The sequence below is a fragment of the Musa acuminata genome, chromosome BXJ1-8 (assembly GCF_036884655.1).
Source record: "Musa acuminata AAA Group cultivar baxijiao chromosome BXJ1-8, Cavendish_Baxijiao_AAA, whole genome shotgun sequence".
NCBI lineage: Eukaryota > Viridiplantae > Streptophyta > Magnoliopsida > Zingiberales > Musaceae > Musa > Musa acuminata.
This window is the reverse complement of record NC_088334.1, coordinates 33,601,586-33,624,260: the sequence shown is the minus strand read 5'-3', so window position 1 is coordinate 33,624,260 and position 22,675 is coordinate 33,601,586. Positions and strand designations below refer to the sequence as shown.

The window sequence follows — 22,675 nt, the reverse complement described above, 5'->3', positions numbered from 1 at the left end:
TACATAATGCACAAATGAAAATTATAAATTCTTGTGATACATTCGGTTCCTAATGCACAAATGAATAGCTACAGCAGATATACAACATTGCACTAAAAGCAGAATGAATTAATTGAATGAGTTAAACCCTTTTTTCTAGAAACATCTTATACCAACACCAGTAGCAACTCTGGAGGGCCACATCATCCTTCAGATTTATACTGGTTTGCATGTATATATAGACAGAACAATGACTAGGAACAATATAGTGTGCCTCGCTGAAAGCCTGTTGGTGGATGTTTCCTCACACATGCCTCCCATTCCAGATACTGAAATACCAAACTAGGGGGCATCAAAGATGCGGCAAAACTAAAGACTACCAGGTCATCACCAACTTGTGTGAGCATTTTTGTGACCATCAATCTTGGACAAACATTGGGTTAACCCAACACCTGATTCAACATCTGTGAGCAATTAGTGGCACATCGTTTAGAATTAGGAGGAAAGGTAGATAAAGACATACAAACATTTCATTAGAACCAAAGAAGAGATCTTATGACACTTGGTTTAAACATGAAACTTTATGGCTTGTTCTTCTTAGGACACTGACCTCACATCAGTTTGAATGATGGGCATCATTGGTCTAAATCACAAGCTTAAGGATCCAATTAATAGATCCTTAAATATCAAGCTTATAGAGAGGGATTTATTTAGTTGCTTACCATGTTGAGGTCAAAACAATCTGTTGTCAGTAGCACACATTACTACGAAGTTCCAGACATATTTGATTGTTGCATTTCCTCTTCCGATTCAATACCAAGATTCTCCTATTCAAAGACCTTGAGAAGTTTAAAAAAATGATTAATGAAAAGAATTACTAGACTACAAAAGAGTGAAGTAGAAATGATTGAGTTCCAACATGTTCTATACCCATATATGTCAAATTTATTTAAATAATGTTTTAGTTTATTGTCATCTTCAGCAGCTGGAATTTATTAAGATCAGTAACTTAGCCAAATTCCTATCACGTTAGGTTCATAAACTCCAGAATTGGCATCAAAATTCCAAGAGAGATAATGGTAATTTAAATTATAGTAATTATAATTATCACATGTTTATGTTTCAGAAAATGCAATAAAAGAATACACACTTAAATGTAATAACAAAACTAACTATTAATAATAATAATATAACACATTCATGAGATAATAATCTCGTGTAGAATACACAGCTAGTTATGAACAATATATTAATTTGTTAAAATATTAACATCATGATAATAGCCAATTTCAAAGATATTTAACAAGATAGACATTTTTTAGTTAATATGAAACATAAGCATAGTTTTATTATTTGAAACATCTCATTAAGTATTTGAAAGTGGAAATTGCAACACACTTTAGGTTGGAAAATCCTGATCAAGAGAGACCTCTGTGCGTGCCACACCTCTTTTTTTGTGTTTGACTTGTGCTACATGCTAATGGAAATATGGAGTCAATTCACACTCTTATAAGCATTTACCAAGCCTTAAGGATTATATGGCCATTATAGCCAAAAGAAAAATGTTCATAATGAAGAGCTTCTATCTTTTTCCCCGACTGGATCGGGTAAAGTTTTAGGGATACTATTAGACAATTGTTGTCCTCTCCCCTGGGGTATTTCTATTCTACACTTAGTGTCTCATAAATGGGGCTGTAGATTAGGACTTCTTATGATGAAAAGGTTCTTCTAACCAGATCGAGACATGATACTGTTTCACTAACTACTATAAAGCATGGACATAAACACAAAATGACGGTCTTAAGAAGATGCTGTCCTGGTAAAGCCTATGAAGGACACAACAATGTAATGGACTTGGCACCTAATACATACATATTTTCCTTTTTTTTTACTTTAGGTTCATATGTTTGATACAGACAATTTGCATAATATATCAAAACATGTATTATAACAGTTCATTAGAGAAGCAAAAATGTTCACAAAATTTACCTCAAACACAAATATATAACAATAAAAAGTAAGCCAAAAGTCCAAAATACATCCATTTATCTATATTGGCATCTCAAAGCCTTTATGTAATTAAGTATCCTAAGGTTGTAATACTTTATAAACGTGCAAATGATAAAAGATATGTTCTGAACTATCTGACAAGCGGAAAGTGTTTGACCAGTGTCACATCAACTCAATGAACAATTTGAGGTGTCAATGCTTCATATATGCTTGAGGGGCTGCTTGAATTTATCAGCTATTTTGTCTATCCCTAACTATTGGCTTGCTTTAAAATAGGTTACCAATACTATTCTAGACCACAAAAGCCATCTAGCCAAGAAACACTTCCAGGATATGGCAGTAGGAACAGCTGCCACCTGATAAGTTGTTGATGCAATTCTTAAATCAAAAAATGGGAGGAACGGGTAGAGGACAGAAGACACAACATATAGGCTTAAAGAGCCTTTGTTTGATTCGAAGTCCTCTACGTGCTCAGAGTGTCATCACAACAACAAAATGAAGCTGTAAGATCTTAACCAATGTTGGGCAGCATGGATTTTTTCTCTCCATTGAGCTATGTTTAGGGCAACAATACAAGTAGAAATATATTAATTGAAAAATCAATAAAAAAATCTCAAAGATCCATAACTAGCTAGGCAATGTTGAAAAGAAATATATCATCTCTTTTATTGCCAGACCAAGTTCACCATCCAAAAATGATGAACATAGACCACATATTACCTGTTTACTCTCCAAATGTGGAGAAGTTCCTTTTGCAGTGTTGGGGCATCTTGAATTATTTCTCCTTGGCTGTTTTTTCCTGTGTAGTGTTTGAATTCCATGGATAAAATTAATCATCAAACTTCCATGCCTTTTAGATTTGTTGTCATCCATCAAGTTGTTTGGACCCCATGTGTACATAACATATTTCCTCAGCTGGTTTAGTGTAAAACAAATGTTAGGTATGCAGTATGCTGAAGATATAAATCAGCAACTCTAATCTGTGTGTATACCTTATCCCAATTCTTCTGTGCATGTTTTTGTCTAACAATATTTCTCATTGCAGTATCTTCATGGCGAAGTTTAATAATTCTAGCCTCAAACTGACACAGAATGAAATGTAAGAGTGTTGGGAGTCACCAAATCAGTAATCAAGAATTCAAGATATATGTATGTAAATTGCAATCATATAGAGGAACTCAATGATTTCCATCCCAGTCAATTGTATGACAAGGATCAGCTATCATAAAACTTTAATAGACTTAATGGTGGATGCAAGGTTGCACTGATCTAGATAGAAGAAGTATTCAAGAAAACTAATAATGACACTACAAATAGTAGACATACAATCACTTTCATATCAAACTCTTAAAGTTCACAATCAGATCAGTTATGTCAATAGGCGTTTGGGCGATCCTCCATGTGCTCAGGCAAAAAGAGGCGGGCCAACTTTGATGGGCCCTGTACAGGTGCCTTCAACTGAACCCAAGGGATCGCCTAGGCTGGCTCCGATTACCCAAACCACCCTACCTGATCCAAACCCAATTTCCCCAGCTCCCCTCACAACCCTATCTAAATGTGATCTCCCACACAGCACAATTAGTCCCTCCATCCAGCCACATCCAACATTCCAGTCATTGACCATCCACCATCAGCTTTTCGCCGCCAGCTGCATCTCCTCTATCCATCTGGTACTCTCCTCATCTCGCCCTTCCCTCTTCTATTTCCTCTCTCTCTCTCTCTCTCTCTCTCTCTCTTCTCTTTCGTGCATGTTCCACCATCTTAGCCTTTTCTTTCCTCTTCCCTCTTCCCTCTTCTTCTCTCCCCATCACCAATGACAACCAGCACCCCACATTGTAGTCGCCTTCTCTTCCATTTTCTATCTCCTCTCTTTTCCCTCCCTGTTCTCTCCGCCCCTCTCTAATGTCTGGCACCACTTGTTGTTGCCCTATTTTTGCCTTCTCTCTCCTCTCTTCATAACTAACAATGGAAGCTGCAGTTGTCCTCCACTGCCCTCTTTCATCTTCTCTCTGCTGCCTCTTATTTCCTCCCCTCTTCTTTCCTATCTCTATGGCTTATTTAATCAATTTGACATGGAAATTGAAACTACAATACAAGGACAATAACAATTGAAGGTACATGGGAAGAACATCATCAAAAAACGTTAAAAAGGATCTTGGATGGAATTATCATTATTTAAAGGATCCACAAAAGGGTAATACTATCACTTGCATAATATGTGATAAAACTATTAAAGGTGGAGTATCTTGAACAAAACAATATCAAGTTTTTTTGTTGATTTAATGATATAAAACTTGTGTTTTGTTTGAAAATTTTGTTTCAATGATAATTTGTTTTCAATTGTATTTTAAACTTTTTTGTAGAGCATTTAGTTTTACTCAAGCAAGCACCTAAGTGAATAACTAGTGCCTCGGACAATAAGAGACCTTAACACTTTATAACATTGTGCTATTGGCAACAGTGGATTATATATTGAAGGCAATGTCAAATATAGATTATCTTATTTAACCAGGAATATTGTTCATGACATCACTAAAAAGCATTGATATATGCATCTGGCATCACTACTGCATTAACAGTGTGCAACTATATTGATAAGGCACATCTCACTGTAATTTGAAAATGACTGTGTCAACCGGGCATTTTGATCTACTGTAGAACACATAATTGTTGAAATCTTAAAATCACATGTATATTGACATCTTAGTATACATGACATGATTTACCACTCCAGTTACACTTAAAATAGAAAGTACATTGACATATTCAAGGTTTAGCTACAAGGTTTATTTTACATGAGACAAATGAAATCTTTCAAGGAGCTTAAAATGAATTTAAGCTAAATTTAGCATGAGAAACAACAAAAAGTTGTAACTTGCACACTTGCAATTGACAAAGAAACACTTGAAATGAATCACTAATGAGAAGAAGTTACCTGGACCAAGAAGAAAAGAAAAATTGCAAGGCTAATAGCATAAAGACCTCCAACATCCGCAAGGAAGCCCACTGCAAGTATTAAAAACAAAGCAACCTTATGATTGTGCAGGATGTATAATTTTGCAAACAGGTTTAAACACGACAAGCTTTGCATAAACCATGTAAATGACAACAGAAGGGTTTTGTTTTTCCATTAAGCAAACCAAGTAAATCAGAGTTTAGAAAAGGCTAAACCAGAAGTTCTTTGCCTTTCCCTACTACATAGGTAATATAATGCAAAATAGTAATTCAAGAACCAACACCCTGAGATTGGATTGCATTTATCACTGTCAAAGCATATGGTATGAATTCTTTCAGGAACATTAATAATTAGATGAGTAGCTCTTTCTTATAATTTCATCAAGCAGAGATGGTAAATATCAAAATTTCAACAGATAATAACACAAAAAGAAAACAACCTAAGAACCGACCTGTTGATACATTGAAAAATTATTCCGGTATTGCCTGAAAAAGCAAAAGCAATGAAGCCAGAACAGGCTACAAGAGAATTAAATCACATTATTACTTCAATATGTTATTAGTATAATGAATCTCAAGGCCTTTATCAAATCTTTATCAAACAAATTGAAATTATAGGGAAGGCTTCTTAAGATTACAATTCCTATAAAGACTAAAGGCATGTTAGGCTTATGGTAACAAATATTGCTCTGATACATATCGGATGATATTTATTGGTCTGGACTTGAACCAGCATGTGGACCATGGCCTTTCATCCAGTCCGATCTGGTAAGCAGGCTAGTGGAAGGTAATCCGCAAAACCTGAGCTTACCGCTCAGTTCAGACTTGTTACAGCAAGCCCACCCCTGGTTCATTCTCTATCTCTCTCATCGCCAAAGAAATTATTGTTTTTTTTAAGTTGACTTTTGACAGTTATCATCATCTTTTTAACACTGTTATTGCTGTCGTTTTATTAATACCTCTCTCGACATCTGTCACTGGTTCTCTTCGGATTTGCCTTTCAATGCCTCCTGCTTGTCACCGCTGACTGTTACTGGCACTTCCCACTGTTCATCACTGTCACTGCTGTTGCTGCCCACTCAGTAGGTTTTGTCCTCTTCTCCTTGTTCTACCCTTCTCCTATTCCACTCCTTTTCCCCTTCTTCTCCTCCACATTTTCTCCCTCTCCAATTGCTTCTTGGTGTTGGTGTATCCTCCAACCCCTTCACATTGTTGACCGATATGCTAGTATGTCATATGCCAATATGCCGGTTTATATTGCACCTATGGTGGTACGGTGTCTGGTATCATGATTTAAAACCATAATTAGGGTATCCAAAGTTTCTACTAGTTGTGCATAATGAGATTTAAAACCAATGATTAGGCTATTGAGAATGTGGTGATGTAGAATAGGGTAGAGAAATAAAGAGAGATCAAGAGAGGTGTGAGATTAGAGATTAGAAAGGAGAGAAGGAGAGAAGTGAGATTAGAGATTAGAAAAGAGAGAAATAGACTAGAAGAGAAGATGCAATTCTTTTTCATTCAAATATGAAGTGTCTCATCTATTGACAAGATTTATAGGGGTTTAGGAGCCTTAGTATAATCAATGTAGGCAATGATTCCCAAGAGTAACCTCCTAAGGAATTTATATGCCTTTAAGAAAGGCCAAATGTGACTTCTAGGAGACCTAAACAGATTTAAAACAACTTATTACAACTTAGAAGAAAATGAGTTCACTTAATACAAGAGTGCACTTAATACAAAAGTAAAGTCCCAAGGTTACCATATAGAAAACCCAAAAGATTTTTCAATTTTTAACACAACTCTTAGAGTTTCTAGACCAATTAATTGATGAATATTTGCTGATTTCTTTACTTAGAATAAACTTCTCGGAAATCCTTTATAAAGCTAGATGATTCTCCAACATGTGGTCTATGTCTCAGTCCCTACTTTAATGTCGGACTTAATTCCATAATTAATGAACTTAAGAGAAGCCATAAGATGGTGATCAATACTTTTTAACTAAGGTCATCGAATACAATAAACAAAAACAATTGACAATGCTAAGGAGTTCTATTATCAAAAGAAAATTGAGATGAACGAGGAAAATGGATCATCGTTAGAGCCTACTCGAGGAGAATTAAGCTTAATAAGTGCTTGCTAAGTCAACATGAAGCTTTTTTTATTCACCAATGCTTTTAGTGGTTGTTTTGAGCCTATGATGGAGTTATCAAAGATATATAGTGCTTATTTTGTGGTCAAAACTCTCAGCAAGATTATTACTAGCATATTTGGGAAATAACCGACTTGATCAAGGTAATACAATTAATTAAACATAAGAGAAACATAAAGAAGATAAAAGCTAGTACAACATAAATAAAAGAAAACTAAAAAAGGAACTTTAAAGAATTTCACGGAATAGCTAGAAATTTTTAACCACATGGAGTTGGATTATGCCATCTATTTTGCTGTTATCTTCAACTATGATTAGAACTTATACTTCAAAGATTCCAAACCCCAAATATTCCCGCCCACCCTTTTCGAAATTCTGGGGCATTATCTGTGACACACACTATTAGCTATGACCAGGCAGGATCCCAGTCTCCACCAATTACTCAGCTCTAGCAACCCTCCATTGACCTTACCAGCCTACAAACTTGTTCAATATCTATATATCAACAAGATGTTAAATTTTGGCTGAATGAACCTTTTAAACAATTGAATAGGCAGTCCACCAATTTTTAAGTTCAACTATGGAGCTAGCATGTCAGTTATATTAATCCCAGTGGCCTAGAAGTGACCTCTTGAACACCAAATTTGAAACTATTTATAGACTTTATTATAGTATAAAAAAACTGCAGCATAATAATTGCACCATACTAGTCCATAGATTGTACTAACTGTACCGATCGATGCTGACATATTAGAAATTTTTATATCTTCAGTGGTCTACTAAAGCATACCATACTGCACAGTTGGTACCTATACCAATCAGATAAGATTTTGGTACAATTATGGGCAAAGGTGCCAGTTATAAACCTTTGACTTTATGCACTAGAACAATTTTATCAAGCTAATTAAGTCACCTACAAAGTTTTTTATAAGTTTAAGGAAATTATGCTATTCATGTAATTTATTTGAATGATTACTTTTTTATTTCAAACAATACCTAGTTTGTCTAGCGATCATTATAATCATGCTTTAGGCATCAAGTAATCTTTCAGGTTCTTGGAAAGTTAAAAGAAACTATGCTGCAAATCATTTAAAAGAATAAATTTCTACAATCAAACTTTACCTAAATAGTTTTTTTCCCAGCTTTATTGTGTTTATGCTTTAGGTTTTCCAACTTTTCCATGTTTTACATCTGAAACTCTGATTCAAGGGGCAAAACCAAACTAGCATTGAGAAAATGTTGACCCACTTCCAAGGTCCCTCTACTTAGTTCCAACATCTTTCCATATAAAGTTCTTTTATCTCTGATTCTTCAAATTTAGATAAAAATTTCATGAAAATATTTGTGAGCTTATACACAAATCCAAATACTTCAAATTTGTACGAATCCATAATCCTAGAAGGAAGTTGATTTTACATCTGAAGTAAAAGTTGCTTACCAGTGGTTGGCATTCATTTTTCTTCAACTATTAAAAGAGATATTTTCAGACAATCTTCCTTGTAATCATCCTGAAGCCCTGATTTTAACATTTTAAAAGTTAAAACTAGTAGGATTTTTTCCATGCTATCTTGAATGTCCAAGGATGCAAGCAAATCTGCATCCCATCCATGGAAGTGCACAGTAAATCCTGAATATTTCACCATAATGAAAAGAAACAAGAAAAGGCATTACATCTAACCATAATGATGACCTATATCATGCTAGAAAACCAAAAGGGCAATTTACATTATATTTTTAATCGGTTAGCTTCTAGCAGGATTTAAACAAAAGGGAGATGTTCAGAAACAAGCATGGATAATTTATCAAAAAACATTTACATACATATACAAATAATAACTATCTTACCAATTCCCATCATATTTTCCTTGTTGATCTCCACAATATAATCAGAAAGATAACTGATGAACAGTGTAGTATTGACTAAACCATTCTTCGAACCTTGAAGGGAAGCTTGGAGATCACTAGCTTCAGAAAAAGATGATCCAGAGATAAAGTCATGAAAGAGAGGCTGTATGAGTTTTAAGTTGTTCAAATTGTTATACACCTGAGGAAACAAATGGATCCTCAAAACATTCACATCTGACCCTCTGAAGGTTTTGGGCTCATCATTTGTGTATGTATCTGATATCATTGTACCAGTGACAAAGCTAACATGCTTACCATCAGCATGGTCCTTTGCTGAAAGGTTGAACCGGAAACCTACAGCAATGGCAGGATCATTTGGGAGGTCAACAAACTGCCATGAAATATAATGATTTCTTCGAGGAATCTGACAACTGTTGCATTTAAGAGATATAGTAGGACCACTGCTTGTGTTTTGGCAATTATATTCTACATACGTTGACAAAGGATAAACTCTGTAGTCAATAGAGCCAACAGTTCCAATCACCAGGGAATCAAGGCCACGTAAATGAGAACAGCTCATGCTAGAAATAGTGGTTATATTAAATTCCAAGTCATTGACAAACGAAAGTAGATCTGGGGCATTTGCAGGTCTGACTCGATGCACTTCGATGCTCCACTTAGTAATAATCTGATACAGCAACCTGTCATAACAGTTGAGTCATCTTACAGTGATGCTAAACAGATGTAAACTTTTCAATAAAAAAATAAAACATGATTAATAAAATCAATAAGCCTTGAAAGAACATACTCAAGTAGAAAAAGTCATGTGTCACTTACGCAGACAACAGACCAACGAAGAGTATCCAGCTTGCTAAAGAAAATGTTCCACCCAGTTCTGTTTTCCTTTTTATCACCACCTTGTTGGCATCCTATATCAAAATGGAATGACCAAAGTGATACTAGAAAATGTTCAACCCATCTACAAAGAGTTTTTTATTAATAGAAATTGAACCAAAAACAGTTCAGTCAGAACTGATTGGTCTGTACAGGGTGCATACCAATACCATACTTGCCCAATCTGGGAATCGATATTGTAACTGAATCTTTAATCCTTGTATAAAGCAATATTTTTAGTTATGTGAAGAGCATTCAGATCTCTTTGTGATCTCTTAGTGAAGTTTTTATTGGTCTTTCTATATCTTCTCACACCAATAATTCTAATTGGGTATCTTATCTAATAACAACATCATCAGTTTTTTTTGGACATGTTCATGACATCTTAAATGGTTTTCCCTTATTTTATCTTCTATCGGGGCCACACTTTATTATTAGTGAATAAAAACATTCCTTCATATTTTCTAGTAACTTCATACACTCATCTCAACATTTTATCTTAGCTGCACAAACTCTTTACATTTGTTCTAAAATTGTCCAACACTTTGATCTAGGAAGTATGACTGGGCTAAAAATTATCATATATTTTTTTTCAATTTAAGGGGCATAGGACAATCACACAATACTCTCAATGCCCTTCTCTACTCTTTAATTTCTAGTCCATATTGTGTTATGCTGAGCCCTGATATTCATGAGTTACACTTTAAAAGCTTAATGCAGTTACATGAAATAACTCTCTGATTCAACATTTCAACAAACTAAAACAACAATGCTAACAGAAACCTTTCAATCTCAACTATCTTTTGGCAACAAGGCAACTTTTCAGTCATCTTTCAGCCTAACCCTATGGTTAAACTACTCCTTTTAAGAGATTTCTATTGGGAACTCCTTTTTGCTATATATTCCTAAGATACCCCTCTACAAATAGACATAAATGCCCTCAACTTATCACTTAATTTCGATAAACTCTTCCCACTCCTTTCATACCTCCTCTTTTTCTTCTCCTAATCGCCAGAGGGAATGCAACTAAGGTTTCGACATCGGTGCTCACAGGAATGATTGACTGGCAAATGAAATGGGTTATATAATGTAATGGTAATTGAGTGATTGTGGAAAATAATGGTATGATTGATAATTGAGGTGTTGTATTTAGTAAAATTATATTTTATTATTTCTTTAGGTGGTTTTATCAAGAAGGGGGGCTGCCAATAGCAAAAGGGGGATTGCCAATAGCAATCTCCCTCCTTTATGATATTTTTCATCAAGACACAAGGCTCCAAAGGATGGTAGTTGTTTATAGCAGCTTAAGCTGAACAAATTTCTCTTAATGTCGTCCATTTATTTCATTGCAATCTGCAAACTCTTCAGGTTAATCCTTAAATCTATCGTCCAAAGTGACTAGGAAACATGCCACTTCTGTCAACAAACTCCATCATAGTATTAGGGGAACAGAAAGAACCAAATAGTCAGGTGCATACCAGACAGAGTGAGGTAGTCTTACTCTGTAACAAACCTAACTTCATCACAGTTCTAGACATCAAATTATTAGATTCAGAAGATGGAATATGAACATGCATCTGAGATTTCCGACCTACATAATTAGAGGTGAAAACAGAAAAAGAGATGCTGACCAGCCAATGTTTGGTATCGTAGAACGTGTCGAAGCGGCTGATCCACCAGCGGAGTCGGAACCAGAAGCTGCGGCCGTTATCGACCCTGGTGAAGCGCAGCGCGAGGCAGAAGGCGAGCCAGACGAGGAGGAGCACGAGGGTGGCCTCCAGCAGCACGGCCTGCGACTGCGTGAAGCGCTTGATGTCGTCGATGGGGAGGACGGTGGTGAGGAAGGTGGGCGCGGGCGACACCCCGGAGCTGACCATCCAGTCGCCGCCCGTCTCGAACAGCGCGCAGCTCCCGTTCACCAGGTATCGCCCCGGGTTGCACGCGCACAGCGTCCCGTTGTACCGGAACGCCATTGCCGGGCACCCGCCGCTCCCGTTCACCTCCATCTCCTCAGACGAATTGGGAGCAAGAAGGCTTCGTCATCTGAAGAAGAAGGAAGAAAGGGGGATTCGATTTGTTGAGGGTTTTCGAACGAAAGGGGGAGGAGAAGCCACCCGTCCCTGGATCAAGTCATTCAGCAGCAAAAATGATGGGCGTGAAGACGGGTTTTGGCTTAGGGTGGTATTTATTTGTTTGAGCTCGATGGAGTAGCGAAGCACCGAGATGACTTCTATTTGTCAGCTTCCTCAGCGGGAAGCATTCGGGCCGATGCTTGGCGTCCGCGCAAATTAGTAATATAAAATTAGCTCAAATAAAAATTAGACGAATTTAAAAAATAATAATAAAATGTTCCTACTTAAAAATAATAATAAAATAGTTGATAAACTATTTTATCCATTTACTCTGGACAGCTAAGTTATTATTTTTTATTCAAAACAGTAACTTTTGGATATCTGTTCAGTAAGACTTTATTAACCCATCCATGTTGGTATAGTTCCCTGCTGATTTAATATTTTTTTATTAAAGAGGCCTACAAAGTGGTTGGTACAATGTATGATAAACCTGCTGTCATATGAGTGCAGATCTCCTTCTTTTTGTTTCTCTTTGCTTCCGAACGTGGATTGCTATTGTTCTTCTGGTTTATATTGTACTTTCATGAAAGCTACTGTAGGGTGTAACTTATTTCTGATGAAATATTTTTGGTTGACGATATTCACGTATAGATTGTTGAATCTCGTATTTTGATGATGAAACTAATTTATAAGTATTTATGTTTTAATCTGCGTTTTGAGTGACGTGGGATGCTTCGATCAGGATGAGACAATTAAACCAGGAAGAATCATGTTGAGCCAGAGGAACATATCAAAAGATTGGATGTCAGACCGGATGATCGGTCGACGCATCGACAGAAGGCTTCGGGCCATGGATTCGAGCATCGGGCCAAGAAGAGCAGATATTGTACCAAGGATATCGGAGTTGCGGAGTCAACTGGCCGATTGGGCAATAGGCCGCAAGAGAGGACGATGCGCCGAAGAATCAGACGAAGCGTCGAGGGACCAATGACATGCCGGACAACTTGGTTAATTGCTTAGGATTAATTGTCTCGATCGAAGTTTTGTTATAAGTGTGCAGGATTAACTACGATGAAAGATAGACAAGCAGCAGGAGTTGCGCCGGAGTCAAGTTCATGATCACGTTGGGAGTTCAAGAGTTCGACGGAAGTTCGGACGGTCGTCGGAGGTTCAGCGAGGACAGATCCGAGAAGTCCAGAAGCTTGCCAAGCGAAGCTCGTCGGAACTCGCCAAGTGGATCGTCGCAAAGTCCAGGAGTATGCCGGATGTCCGCAGAAGGATCACCGAGGGTTATCGGATGATCGACGGAAGTTCGCCGGAAACTCGCCGGAAGAAGCGATTGACGCATCGGAGCAAAGCTGCAGAAGTTGTCTTAGAGTTAATCGTAGTTAGCATGATTATTAAGCATGAAAATGGGAGGTGATCCCATTAGCTTAATCTTGGGGCAATTGGGCCCCTGAAAAGATTCAAAGTGGGCCGAATGGAGTGAACCATTCGGACCCTGATTGCACCAGGAGGTGCAACCGCCCCAGTCAGGAGGTGCAACCGCCTGGGCTGTGGGGGTTGGGAGGTGCAACCGCCCCAGCCAGGAGGTGCAACCGCCAGGGCTGCGAGGCTGGGAGGTGCAACCGCCCCAGCCGAGAGGTGCAACCGCCCAGAGCTCAGTCTTCGAGCTAGACTGGGCGGTGCAACCTCCTCTGCCAAGAGGTAGCACCGCCAGAGCTCAAGTTTCGAGCTCTGCCAGGCGATGCAACCACCGAGCTCAGTCTTCGAGCTCTGGCAGAGAGGTGCATCAGCCTGAGCTCAGTCTCGAGCTCTGCCAGGTGATGCAATCACCGAGCTCAGTCTTCGAGCTCTGGCAGAGAGGTGCATCAGCCTGAGCTCAGTTTGGAGCTCTGCCAGGTGATGCAACCACCGAGCTCAGTTTCGAGCTCTGCCAGGTGATGCAATCACCAAGCTCAGTCTTCGAGCTCTGCCAGGTGATGCAATCACCGAGCTCAGTCTTCGAGCTCTGGCAGAGAGAAGCAATCGCCTGAGCTCAGTCTTCGAGCTCTGCCAGGCGGTGCCACCTCTCCAGTCAAGAGGTGCAACCGCCTGATCCCAGAATTCTGGGATTTGATCGATTTGATCGTTTTGAGCTCCAAATTTGAACTGGGTTGGGGCCTATAAATACCCCACCCATTCAGCACTGAAAAGATACAGATCCACACCGAATTCTTGATCTTTTCAGTGATTCTAAGAGCTCAAATTTGTGTAAAGTCCTAAAGTTCTCCTCCTTCTGTTCTTCAAGTCTTGAGTTGTTAAGAGAGGAGAGAAAGGATCTGTAAAGGTTGTCTCCTGAGCCTGTCAAAAGGAGAGAAACTGTAAAAGGGCAGTTAGCCTTCGCCCATTGAAGGAAGGCAGCTAGTTGACGTCGGCAACCTCGTCGGTGGAGGAAGCCAAAAGTGGAGTAGGTCAAGGCTGACCGAACCACTCTAAATCTCTGGTTTGCGTTTATTTTTGAGCACTTTATCATTACTGCAAACCTCCTCCATTACTACTGCTCTCTGCGCTTTCACGAACAAGTTCTAAGTGCTGTTCTTTCAGAATCTGCATTCAAACGTAAATCGTGTTTTCGTACGATCTTCACACTGCAGTTTACGCTTACATTCGGATTCCATTTATAACTGCAAATTGCTTTCTACGTAAAACGCTTTTCAAGGTTCAAAACTGCTTTTAGACGCAAAACTACATTTAGACGTAAAATTACGTTTAGACGTAAAACTGCGTTTAGACGCAAAACTGCGTTTAGACGTAAAACTGCGTTTAGACGTAAAACTGCGTTTAGACGCAAAACTGCGTTTAGAAGTAAAACTGCGTTTAGACGTAAAACTGCGTTTGGACGTAAAACTGAGTTTAGACGCAAACTGCGCTTAGACGCAAACTGTGCTTAGACGCAAACTGCGCTTAGACGCAAACTGTGTTTAGACGCAAACTGCGCTTAGACGCAATCTGCGCTTAGACGCAAACTGCACTTAGATACAAACTGAGAATTAGCTTTTGCATCATAATAGCTTTTATTGAACGAACGCAGCTTTTGGTTTTTAATCGCTGTAAGATTTCCGCTGCACTAATTCACCCCCCCCCCCTCTTAGTGCTCTCGATCCTAACAATTGGTATCAGAGCAGGGTATTTCTCATTTCGGATTTACACCCGAGAGAAATGGCTCTTCAAGAGGGCTATTCGGTCTTTCGTCCACCGTTCTTTAACGGATTGGACTACACTTACTGGAAAACTCGAATGAGAGTTTTCTTGATTTCTCTAAATCTGGATTTATGGAATATCATTGAAAACGGTTTTCAACTTCCCTCTAAACCAACAAACGAATGGTCGGATTTGGAGAAGAAGTATTTTTCTTTAAACGCAAAGGCTATGAATGCCTTATTTTGCGCTTTGGACAAAAATGAGTTCAATCGGATTTCTACGTGCGAAACGGCTTTTGACATTTGGCGAACACTTGAAATCACGCACGAGGGAACTAGTAGAGTCAAAGACTCGAAAGTTCACTTTTTATTGCATGATTTTGAGCTTTTTCGAATGCAACCAAGCGAGACTATAGGCGACATGTACACCCGTTTCACGGATGTCGTCAATAGTTTAAGAGCTCTTGGAAAATGTTTTTCGGATTTTGAACTCGTAAACAAGATTTTGCGTTCTCTTTCTAAGAAGTGGAATTCAAAAGTAACTGCAATACAAGAAGCTAAAAACCTAAACAACTTACCACTTGAAGAACTAATTGGTTCGTTGATAACATACGAAATGGTGCACAATGAACATGATGAACATGTTGAACACAATCACCTTCCAAAGAACAGGAAGGATTTGGAACTCCGGACAAATGAATGCCACTTGAGCGATGACTCAAGTGATGAGGACAATGATGAACAAAACAACCTTCCAAAGAATAGGAAGGATTTGGGACATAGAACATTTGAAGACCACTCGAGCATAAGCTCAAGTGATGGTGAACTTAAACTACAAATGAAACGAAAATTAAAAAGCAAAAAGAATGGAACTACTTGCTTTAAACGCAAGAAGAAGAACAAAAGTTGGGATGAATCGAGCTCCTCCGAAGACGAAGAAAAAATCAACAAAAGCGAGGTGGCAAACTACGCCTTAACAGCCTACGACGTTGAGGTAATTAGAATGCCTTTGATTTATTTTGAAATTACTTGACGCTTTCATGATGTATTTTCTTTTTAGTTTAGAATTAATTTTCTTGAAAATTACATGATCATGCTAGTAATTTCGAAAATGATAATATTGCATATTTTATAAAATGATCTTGATTGAAAATATGAAATCATGGTTAAGAAGTAATAATGTGCATTACGTTAATTTCCATTGTTATTTCTCGATTTTGATTAAAGATCATGTTTGATTTGAAGAAATGCATAATGATGAAATTAAATATTTCGATTGACAATTTCATGCATGAGATATACATGATGATTTTTGTGATTGATGGTTTTATGATGAAATTCATTTTACGATCCTAAACGTTGATGCATGTTTTCATTTGACATAAATGAAAAGGCATGCTAACATGAAATCGATCACTTAAGATGAAACACTTAAAAAAGGGGAGAAATATATGAATTGATGCTATAAACACTATGCTATGATTATCCCATGCTTGCATCACCAAGAAATATATGATTGCTATCATTGCTATATGCCCTGTATCAAGATATCAAACAAAATCTTGCTTCACAGTTTTACGCATTGATATCTTACCACATGATGAAATGCTACAATTGATGAACACTTGAAATGTAATCCTCTATCTTATTGATTTTTCAATAAATCTATGCTTGTCATACATGAATTTATTGAATGTAATTTTGAGGATGATTTCAGATTTGACAAATGCTTGATTCGTATTTACGATATAAGATACACTTTAAATATGAATCATGCATCAATCATGTTAAATGCTTCAATCATTTTCTATCTCTAGAGTTCTCGATTTTGATGAAGTACAAGTGATAAATTCATTTATGATATCTTGTAAATCACTTGAATTATGAATGAGTTTTTTTTTATGATGCGTTAAAAGAATCACTTAAAAAGAAAATGCTTTTCCCATCTGATCGAGATTAATGATTTCATGATATTTTGTGAATCTCGAAATTAATTTTAATGACATGATTATGAATTTCAAGTTAATGATTTGATTTGAATCATAATCTTGATCTTGCAAAATTGAAGTCACAAATAATATCCTGTGGTATTCATGAATTGATACTCACAATATGAAAGCATTGATATTCATGACTTGAATTGGATTGAAACATTGTATGCTTAAATTAATCATTCTCCTATGTTTCAAAAATTCCTTAAATGCCTTATGTGATGATTGAAAACTAACTTGCTTTATGATGAATCACGAATCATAACTTGATCTATGATGCCTTGAAATGATTAAAATATTTAATACTTTTATGCTCTACCCCCTACTTTCTTCTTGTTTTCAATGATAAAATGGGGAGAAGTTTTGATCATGCATGGTAGGATATAATTTGACAAAATTGATACCATCATGATATGAAACATTTATGATGTGCAATTATGCATGCAATACTTGTGCTTTCTAATTATGATGTGATGTATTGCATATGATGTAAATCATGATCTAAAATGCTATGAGTGCCAAGTTACACATTTTGAGAAGAAATTGCTATATTGAAACATTAATGTGATTATGAATGGTGATATGATATCATGCATGTAATACTTCAACTTATGATAATGATGCATGCAATGATAAAATATTCATGATGAAAAATTGTCTTGACATTCATAACTTGATTATTCATCCTTTGTCATGATTTTGAAATCGTTGTAAAAGGAAAAAAGAAGTACAAAACTGTATTCTCTCTTCCTTTTTTACAATGACAAAGGGGGAGATAGCTAGCTTGTACAAGTCAAGAAGATGCAAAAACTTGACTGCTTGCTTGCCTATCTTAAGTAGCAAAGATTGCTAACTTGCTCATTTCAAGAAGAAAAATTGTCTTCTTGAACATCACTATCTTGAATATCTTAGTTGAAGCAAAACTTGCAATTTGCACATTGCAATAGGAAGCAAGAATCATGAGCTTACACAAGAAAGCTATCTTGTATTTGCTTTCGAAATTTTTGCTAGCTTATATATTGTGAAACTTGTATATCGTAAAAATTGCTAGCTTGTTGGTCTAAAGAGAAGCAAAAAGTTGCTATCTCAAAAGAGGCAAAAATGCTAACTTGCGCATCTAGCAGAGTGAGCAAAATTTTCAAGAAGCAAGAGTTGCCTTCTTGAACATCTCAAAACTGCTAGCTTGCATGTTCTAAAAGTGCTATCTTGTATGTTGTAAAACTTGCATATCTAAAACTTGATAGCCTGAATATTCTAAGCATGATGTAACATTTGCTAAATTTTCTGGCTTCAAAACTGCATGATGATAAAACTTGATAATATGTTTTTCATGCAATAAGTTGAACCAATATCACAAACACTTGATTGTGGTACTTCTCCTTTTTGTTGATGACAAAGGGGGAGAAGTATGTTGATGACATGACATGTGATGCATAAGTTTATGCATATGTTCATGTTGACGTGTTGCAAGTATTCATGATGAATATTGCAATGACTTGAATTCAGGTTGAATTCAAGGTTCTATCAATATGGCATATTGATAGGGGGAGTTTGTTTAAACTCCGGGAGTTAAGTTTAACTCCGTCATCAAGTGGTTGTCATCATCAAAAAGGGGGAGATTGTTGAATCTCGTATTTTGATGATGAAACTAATTTATAAGTATTTATGTTTTAATCTGCGTTTTGAGTGACGTGGGATGCTTCGATCAGGATGAGACAATTAAACCAGGAAGAATCATGTTGAGCCAGAGGAACATATCAAAAGATTGGATGTCAGACCGGATGATCGGTCGACGCATCGACAGAAGGCTTCGGGCCATGGATTCGAGCATCGGGCCAAGAAGAGCAGATATTGTACCAAGGATATCGGAGTTGCGGAGTCAACTGGCCGATTGGGCAATAGGCCGCAAGAGAGGACGATGCGCCGAAGAATCAGACGAAGCGTCGAGGGACCAATGACATGCCGGACAACTTGGTTAATTGCTTAGGATTAATTGTCTCGATCGAAGTTTTGTTATAAGTGTGCAGGATTAACTACGATGAAAGATAGACAAGCAGCAGGAGTTGCGCCGGAGTCAAGTTCATGATCACGTTGGGAGTTCAAGAGTTCGACGGAAGTTCGGACGGTCGTCGGAGGTTCAGCGAGGACAGATCCGAGAAGTCCAGAAGCTTGCCAAGCGAAGCTCGTCGGAACTCGCCAAGTGGATCGTCGCAAAGTCCAGGAGTATGCCGGATGTCCGCAGAAGGATCACCGAGGGTTATCGGATGATCGACGGAAGTTCGCCGGAAACTCGCCGGAAGAAGCGATTGACGCATCGGAGCAAAGCTGCAGAAGTTGTCTTAGAGTTAATCGTAGTTAGCATGATGATTAAGCATGAAAATGGGAGGTGATCCCATTAGCTTAATCTTGGGGCAATTGGGCCCCTGAAAAGATTCAAAGTGGGCCGAATGGAGTGAACCATTCGGACCCTGATTGCACCAGGAGGTGCAACCGCCCCAGCCAGGAGGTGCAACCGCCTGGGCTGTGGGGGTTGGGAGGTGCAACCGCCCCAGCCAGGAGGTGCAACCGCCAGGGCTGCGAGGCTGGGAGGTGCAACCGCCCCAGCCGAGAGGTGCAACCGCCCAGAGCTCAGTCTTCGAGCTAGACTGGGCGGTGCAACCTCCTCTGCCAAGAGGTAGCACCGCCAGAGCTCAAGTTTCGAGCTCTGCCAGGCGATGCAACCACCGAGCTCAGTCTTCGAGCTCTGGCAGAGAGGTGCATCAGCCTGAGCTCAGTCTCGAGCTCTGCCAGGTGATGCAATCACCGAGCTCAGTCTTCGAGCTCTGGCAGAGAGGTGCATCAGCCTGAGCTCAGTTTGGAGCTCTGCCAGGTGATGCAACCACCGAGCTCAGTTTCGAGCTCTGCCAGGTGATGCAATCACCAAGCTCAGTCTTCGAGCTCTGCCAGGTGATGCAATCACCGAGCTCAGTCTTCGAGCTCTGGCAGAGAGAAGCAATCGCCTGAGCTCAGTCTTCGAGCTCTGCCAGGCGGTGCCACCTCTCCAGTCAAGAGGTGCAACCGCCTGATCCCAGAATTCTGGGATTTGATCGATTTGATCGTTTTGAGCTCCAAATTTGAACTGGGTTGGGGCCTATAAATACCCCACCCATTCAGCACTGAAAAGATACAGATCCACACCGAATTCTTGATCTTTTCAGTGATTCTAAGAGCTCAAATTTGTGTAAAGTCCTAAAGTTCTCCTCCTTCTGTTCTTCAAGTCTTGAGTTGTTAAGAGAGGAGAGAAAGGATCTGTAAAGGTTGTCTCCTGAGCCTGTCAAAAGGAGAGAAACTGTAAAAGGGCAGTTAGCCTTCGCCCATTGAAGGAAGGCAGCTAGTTGACGTCGGCAACCTCGTCGGTGGAGGAAGCCAAAAGTGGAGTAGGTCAAGGCTGACCGAACCACTCTAAATCTCTGGTTTGCGTTTATTTTTGAGCACTTTATCATTACTGCAAACCTCCTCCATTACTACTGCTCTCTGCGCTTTCACGAACAAGTTCTAAGTGCTGTTCTTTCAGAATCTGCATTCAAACGTAAATCGTGTTTTCGTACGATCTTCACACTGCAGTTTACGCTTACATTCGGATTCCATTTATAACTGCAAATTGCTTTCTACGTAAAACGCTTTTCAAGGTTCAAAACTGCTTTTAGACGCAAAACTACATTTAGACGTAAAATTACGTTTAGACGTAAAACTGCGTTTAGACGCAAAACTGCGTTTAGACGTAAAACTGCGTTTAGACGTAAAACTGCGTTTAGACGCAAAACTGCGTTTAGACGTAAAACTGCGTTTAGACGTAAAACTGCGTTTGGACGTAAAACTGAGTTTAGACGCAAACTGCGCTTAGACGCAAACTGTGCTTAGACGCAAACTGCGCTTAGACGCAAACTGTGTTTAGACGCAAACTGCGCTTAGACGCAATCTGCGCTTAGACGCAAACTGCACTTAGATACAAACTGAGAATTAGCTTTTGCATCATAATAGCTTTTATTGAACGAACGCAGCTTTTGGTTTTTAATCGCTGTAAGATTTCCGCTGCACTAATTCACCCCCCCCCCCTCTTAGTGCTCTCGATCCTAACAATTAATGCTTAGTATTAATTGTCTAGATCGAAGTGTGTTTTATATGTGCAGGATTAACTACGATAGCAAGGCATGAAGCAAAATGAAGTCCCGAAGTCAAGGACGCAATTTCGTTAGGAGTTCGAGAGTTTGTCGGAAGTCCAGACGTTCGTCGGAAGTTCTATCGTAACCAGTCGAAAAGTCTTAGAGCTTACTAGAGAAGCTCATCGGAACTCGCCAAGAAGATCATCGTGAAGTTTAAGAGCTTGCTGGGAGTTCGTTGAAAGCTCACCGGAAGAACCAAGATATAGAAACTTGTTTAGCTTGGCAAATGTCTTAGGAATCATAGTTAGCACGTAATTGGATTTGGATTTAGGTCAATCCAATTAGGGGCTAGCTAGGCCCATTTAAGACTCTGTTGGGCCTAATGAGAGGCCCAAACAGTGCCCCAAGAAGTAGCACCTGTTAGGATCAAGAGCACTAGGGGGGGGGGGGGGAGGGGGGTGAATTAGTGCAGCGAAAAACTTTCGACGATTTAAAACGATATTCGTACGATAAAAACGATTTCGATAAGAAAGCCAATTTGAAAATTGCTTTAACTTAGATTAGGGGAATTGTAGTTAAAGTAAAGCTATAGTGGCAGTTTGTAGTTAAGATATAAAACAGAAAGTAAATGCAAACCGAGATTTAGAGTGGTTTGGTCAATCTTGACCTACATCCACTTTTGACTTCCTCCTCCGATGAGGTCACCGACGTCCACTAGAGGCCTTCTTTCAATAGACGAAGGTCAACCACTCTTTTACAATTTCACTCATTTTAACGAGCTTAGGAGACAACCCTTACAGAATTTTCTCTCCTCTCTTGAAAGATCAAAACTTGGAAGAAAAGAGGAAGGAGAACTTCTAGCCTTCACAACACTTTTGAGCTCTAAAAAACACAGAGTAAGATTGGATTTTCGGTGCCCTTTCATGCAGGAAAGGGTGGGGTATATATAGGCCCCAAACTGGTTTGAATTTGGAGCTCAAAAATGTCATCTCCTGAATTTTCGGGGTCCTAGCGATACTACCGCTAGACTGAGCGGTATGACCACTTGATAGAGCTCAGAGACCGAGCTCTGGCGGTGCCACCGCCTAACTGGGGCGGTTCCACCGCCCAGTCTTGCTCGGAGACTGAGCCCAAGCGGTGCCACCGCTTGACTGGGGCAGTTCCACTGCCCAGCTTTCTTGGGAGACTGAGCTCCTGGGCGGTGCCACCACCGACCCAGGCGGTGCCACTGCCGGCTAGGAAATCTGGGTCCGAATGGGCTGATCCATTCGGCCCAATTTGGGTCTATCAAGGGCCCAATTGCTCCCAGATTAAGTTAATGGGATCACCTTCTATTCCTAGCTTAATCTACATGCTAACTATGATATTTCTTAAGACATTTACTACAACTTGCTCTAGTGCGTCAATTGCTTCTTCCGGCGAGCTTCCGACAAACTTCCGGCGAACATCCGAC

The 22,675-nt window shown here is 39.0% G+C and overlaps 1 protein-coding gene across 8 annotated transcripts; it reads right to left on the bottom strand.

The window, feature by feature from the left end:
* On the bottom strand, positions 1–12,025 carry LOC135586079 (uncharacterized). 8 transcript variants are annotated; one of them, XM_065079445.1, is made up of 8 exons: positions 11,467–12,024; positions 9,779–9,870; positions 8,942–9,642; positions 4,925–4,995; positions 2,982–3,071; positions 2,710–2,904; positions 702–806; positions 1–443 (listed from the first exon to the last, which is right to left on the bottom strand). In XM_065079445.1, the coding sequence occupies exons 1-7, from the start codon at positions 11,839–11,841 to the stop codon at positions 744–746; spliced, it is 1,587 nt and encodes a 528-aa protein (XP_064935517.1). In that variant the 5' UTR covers positions 11,842–12,024; the 3' UTR covers positions 1–443; positions 702–743. The 8 variants fall into 8 exon arrangements, with proteins under 8 accessions (XP_064935517.1, XP_064935516.1, XP_064935521.1 ...); XM_065079444.1 differs by having other exon boundaries at positions 1–431; positions 11,467–12,023; XM_065079449.1 differs by lacking the exon at positions 2,982–3,071 and having other exon boundaries at positions 1–431; positions 11,467–12,025.
* Positions 12,026–22,675: the final 10,650 nt, after the last annotated feature.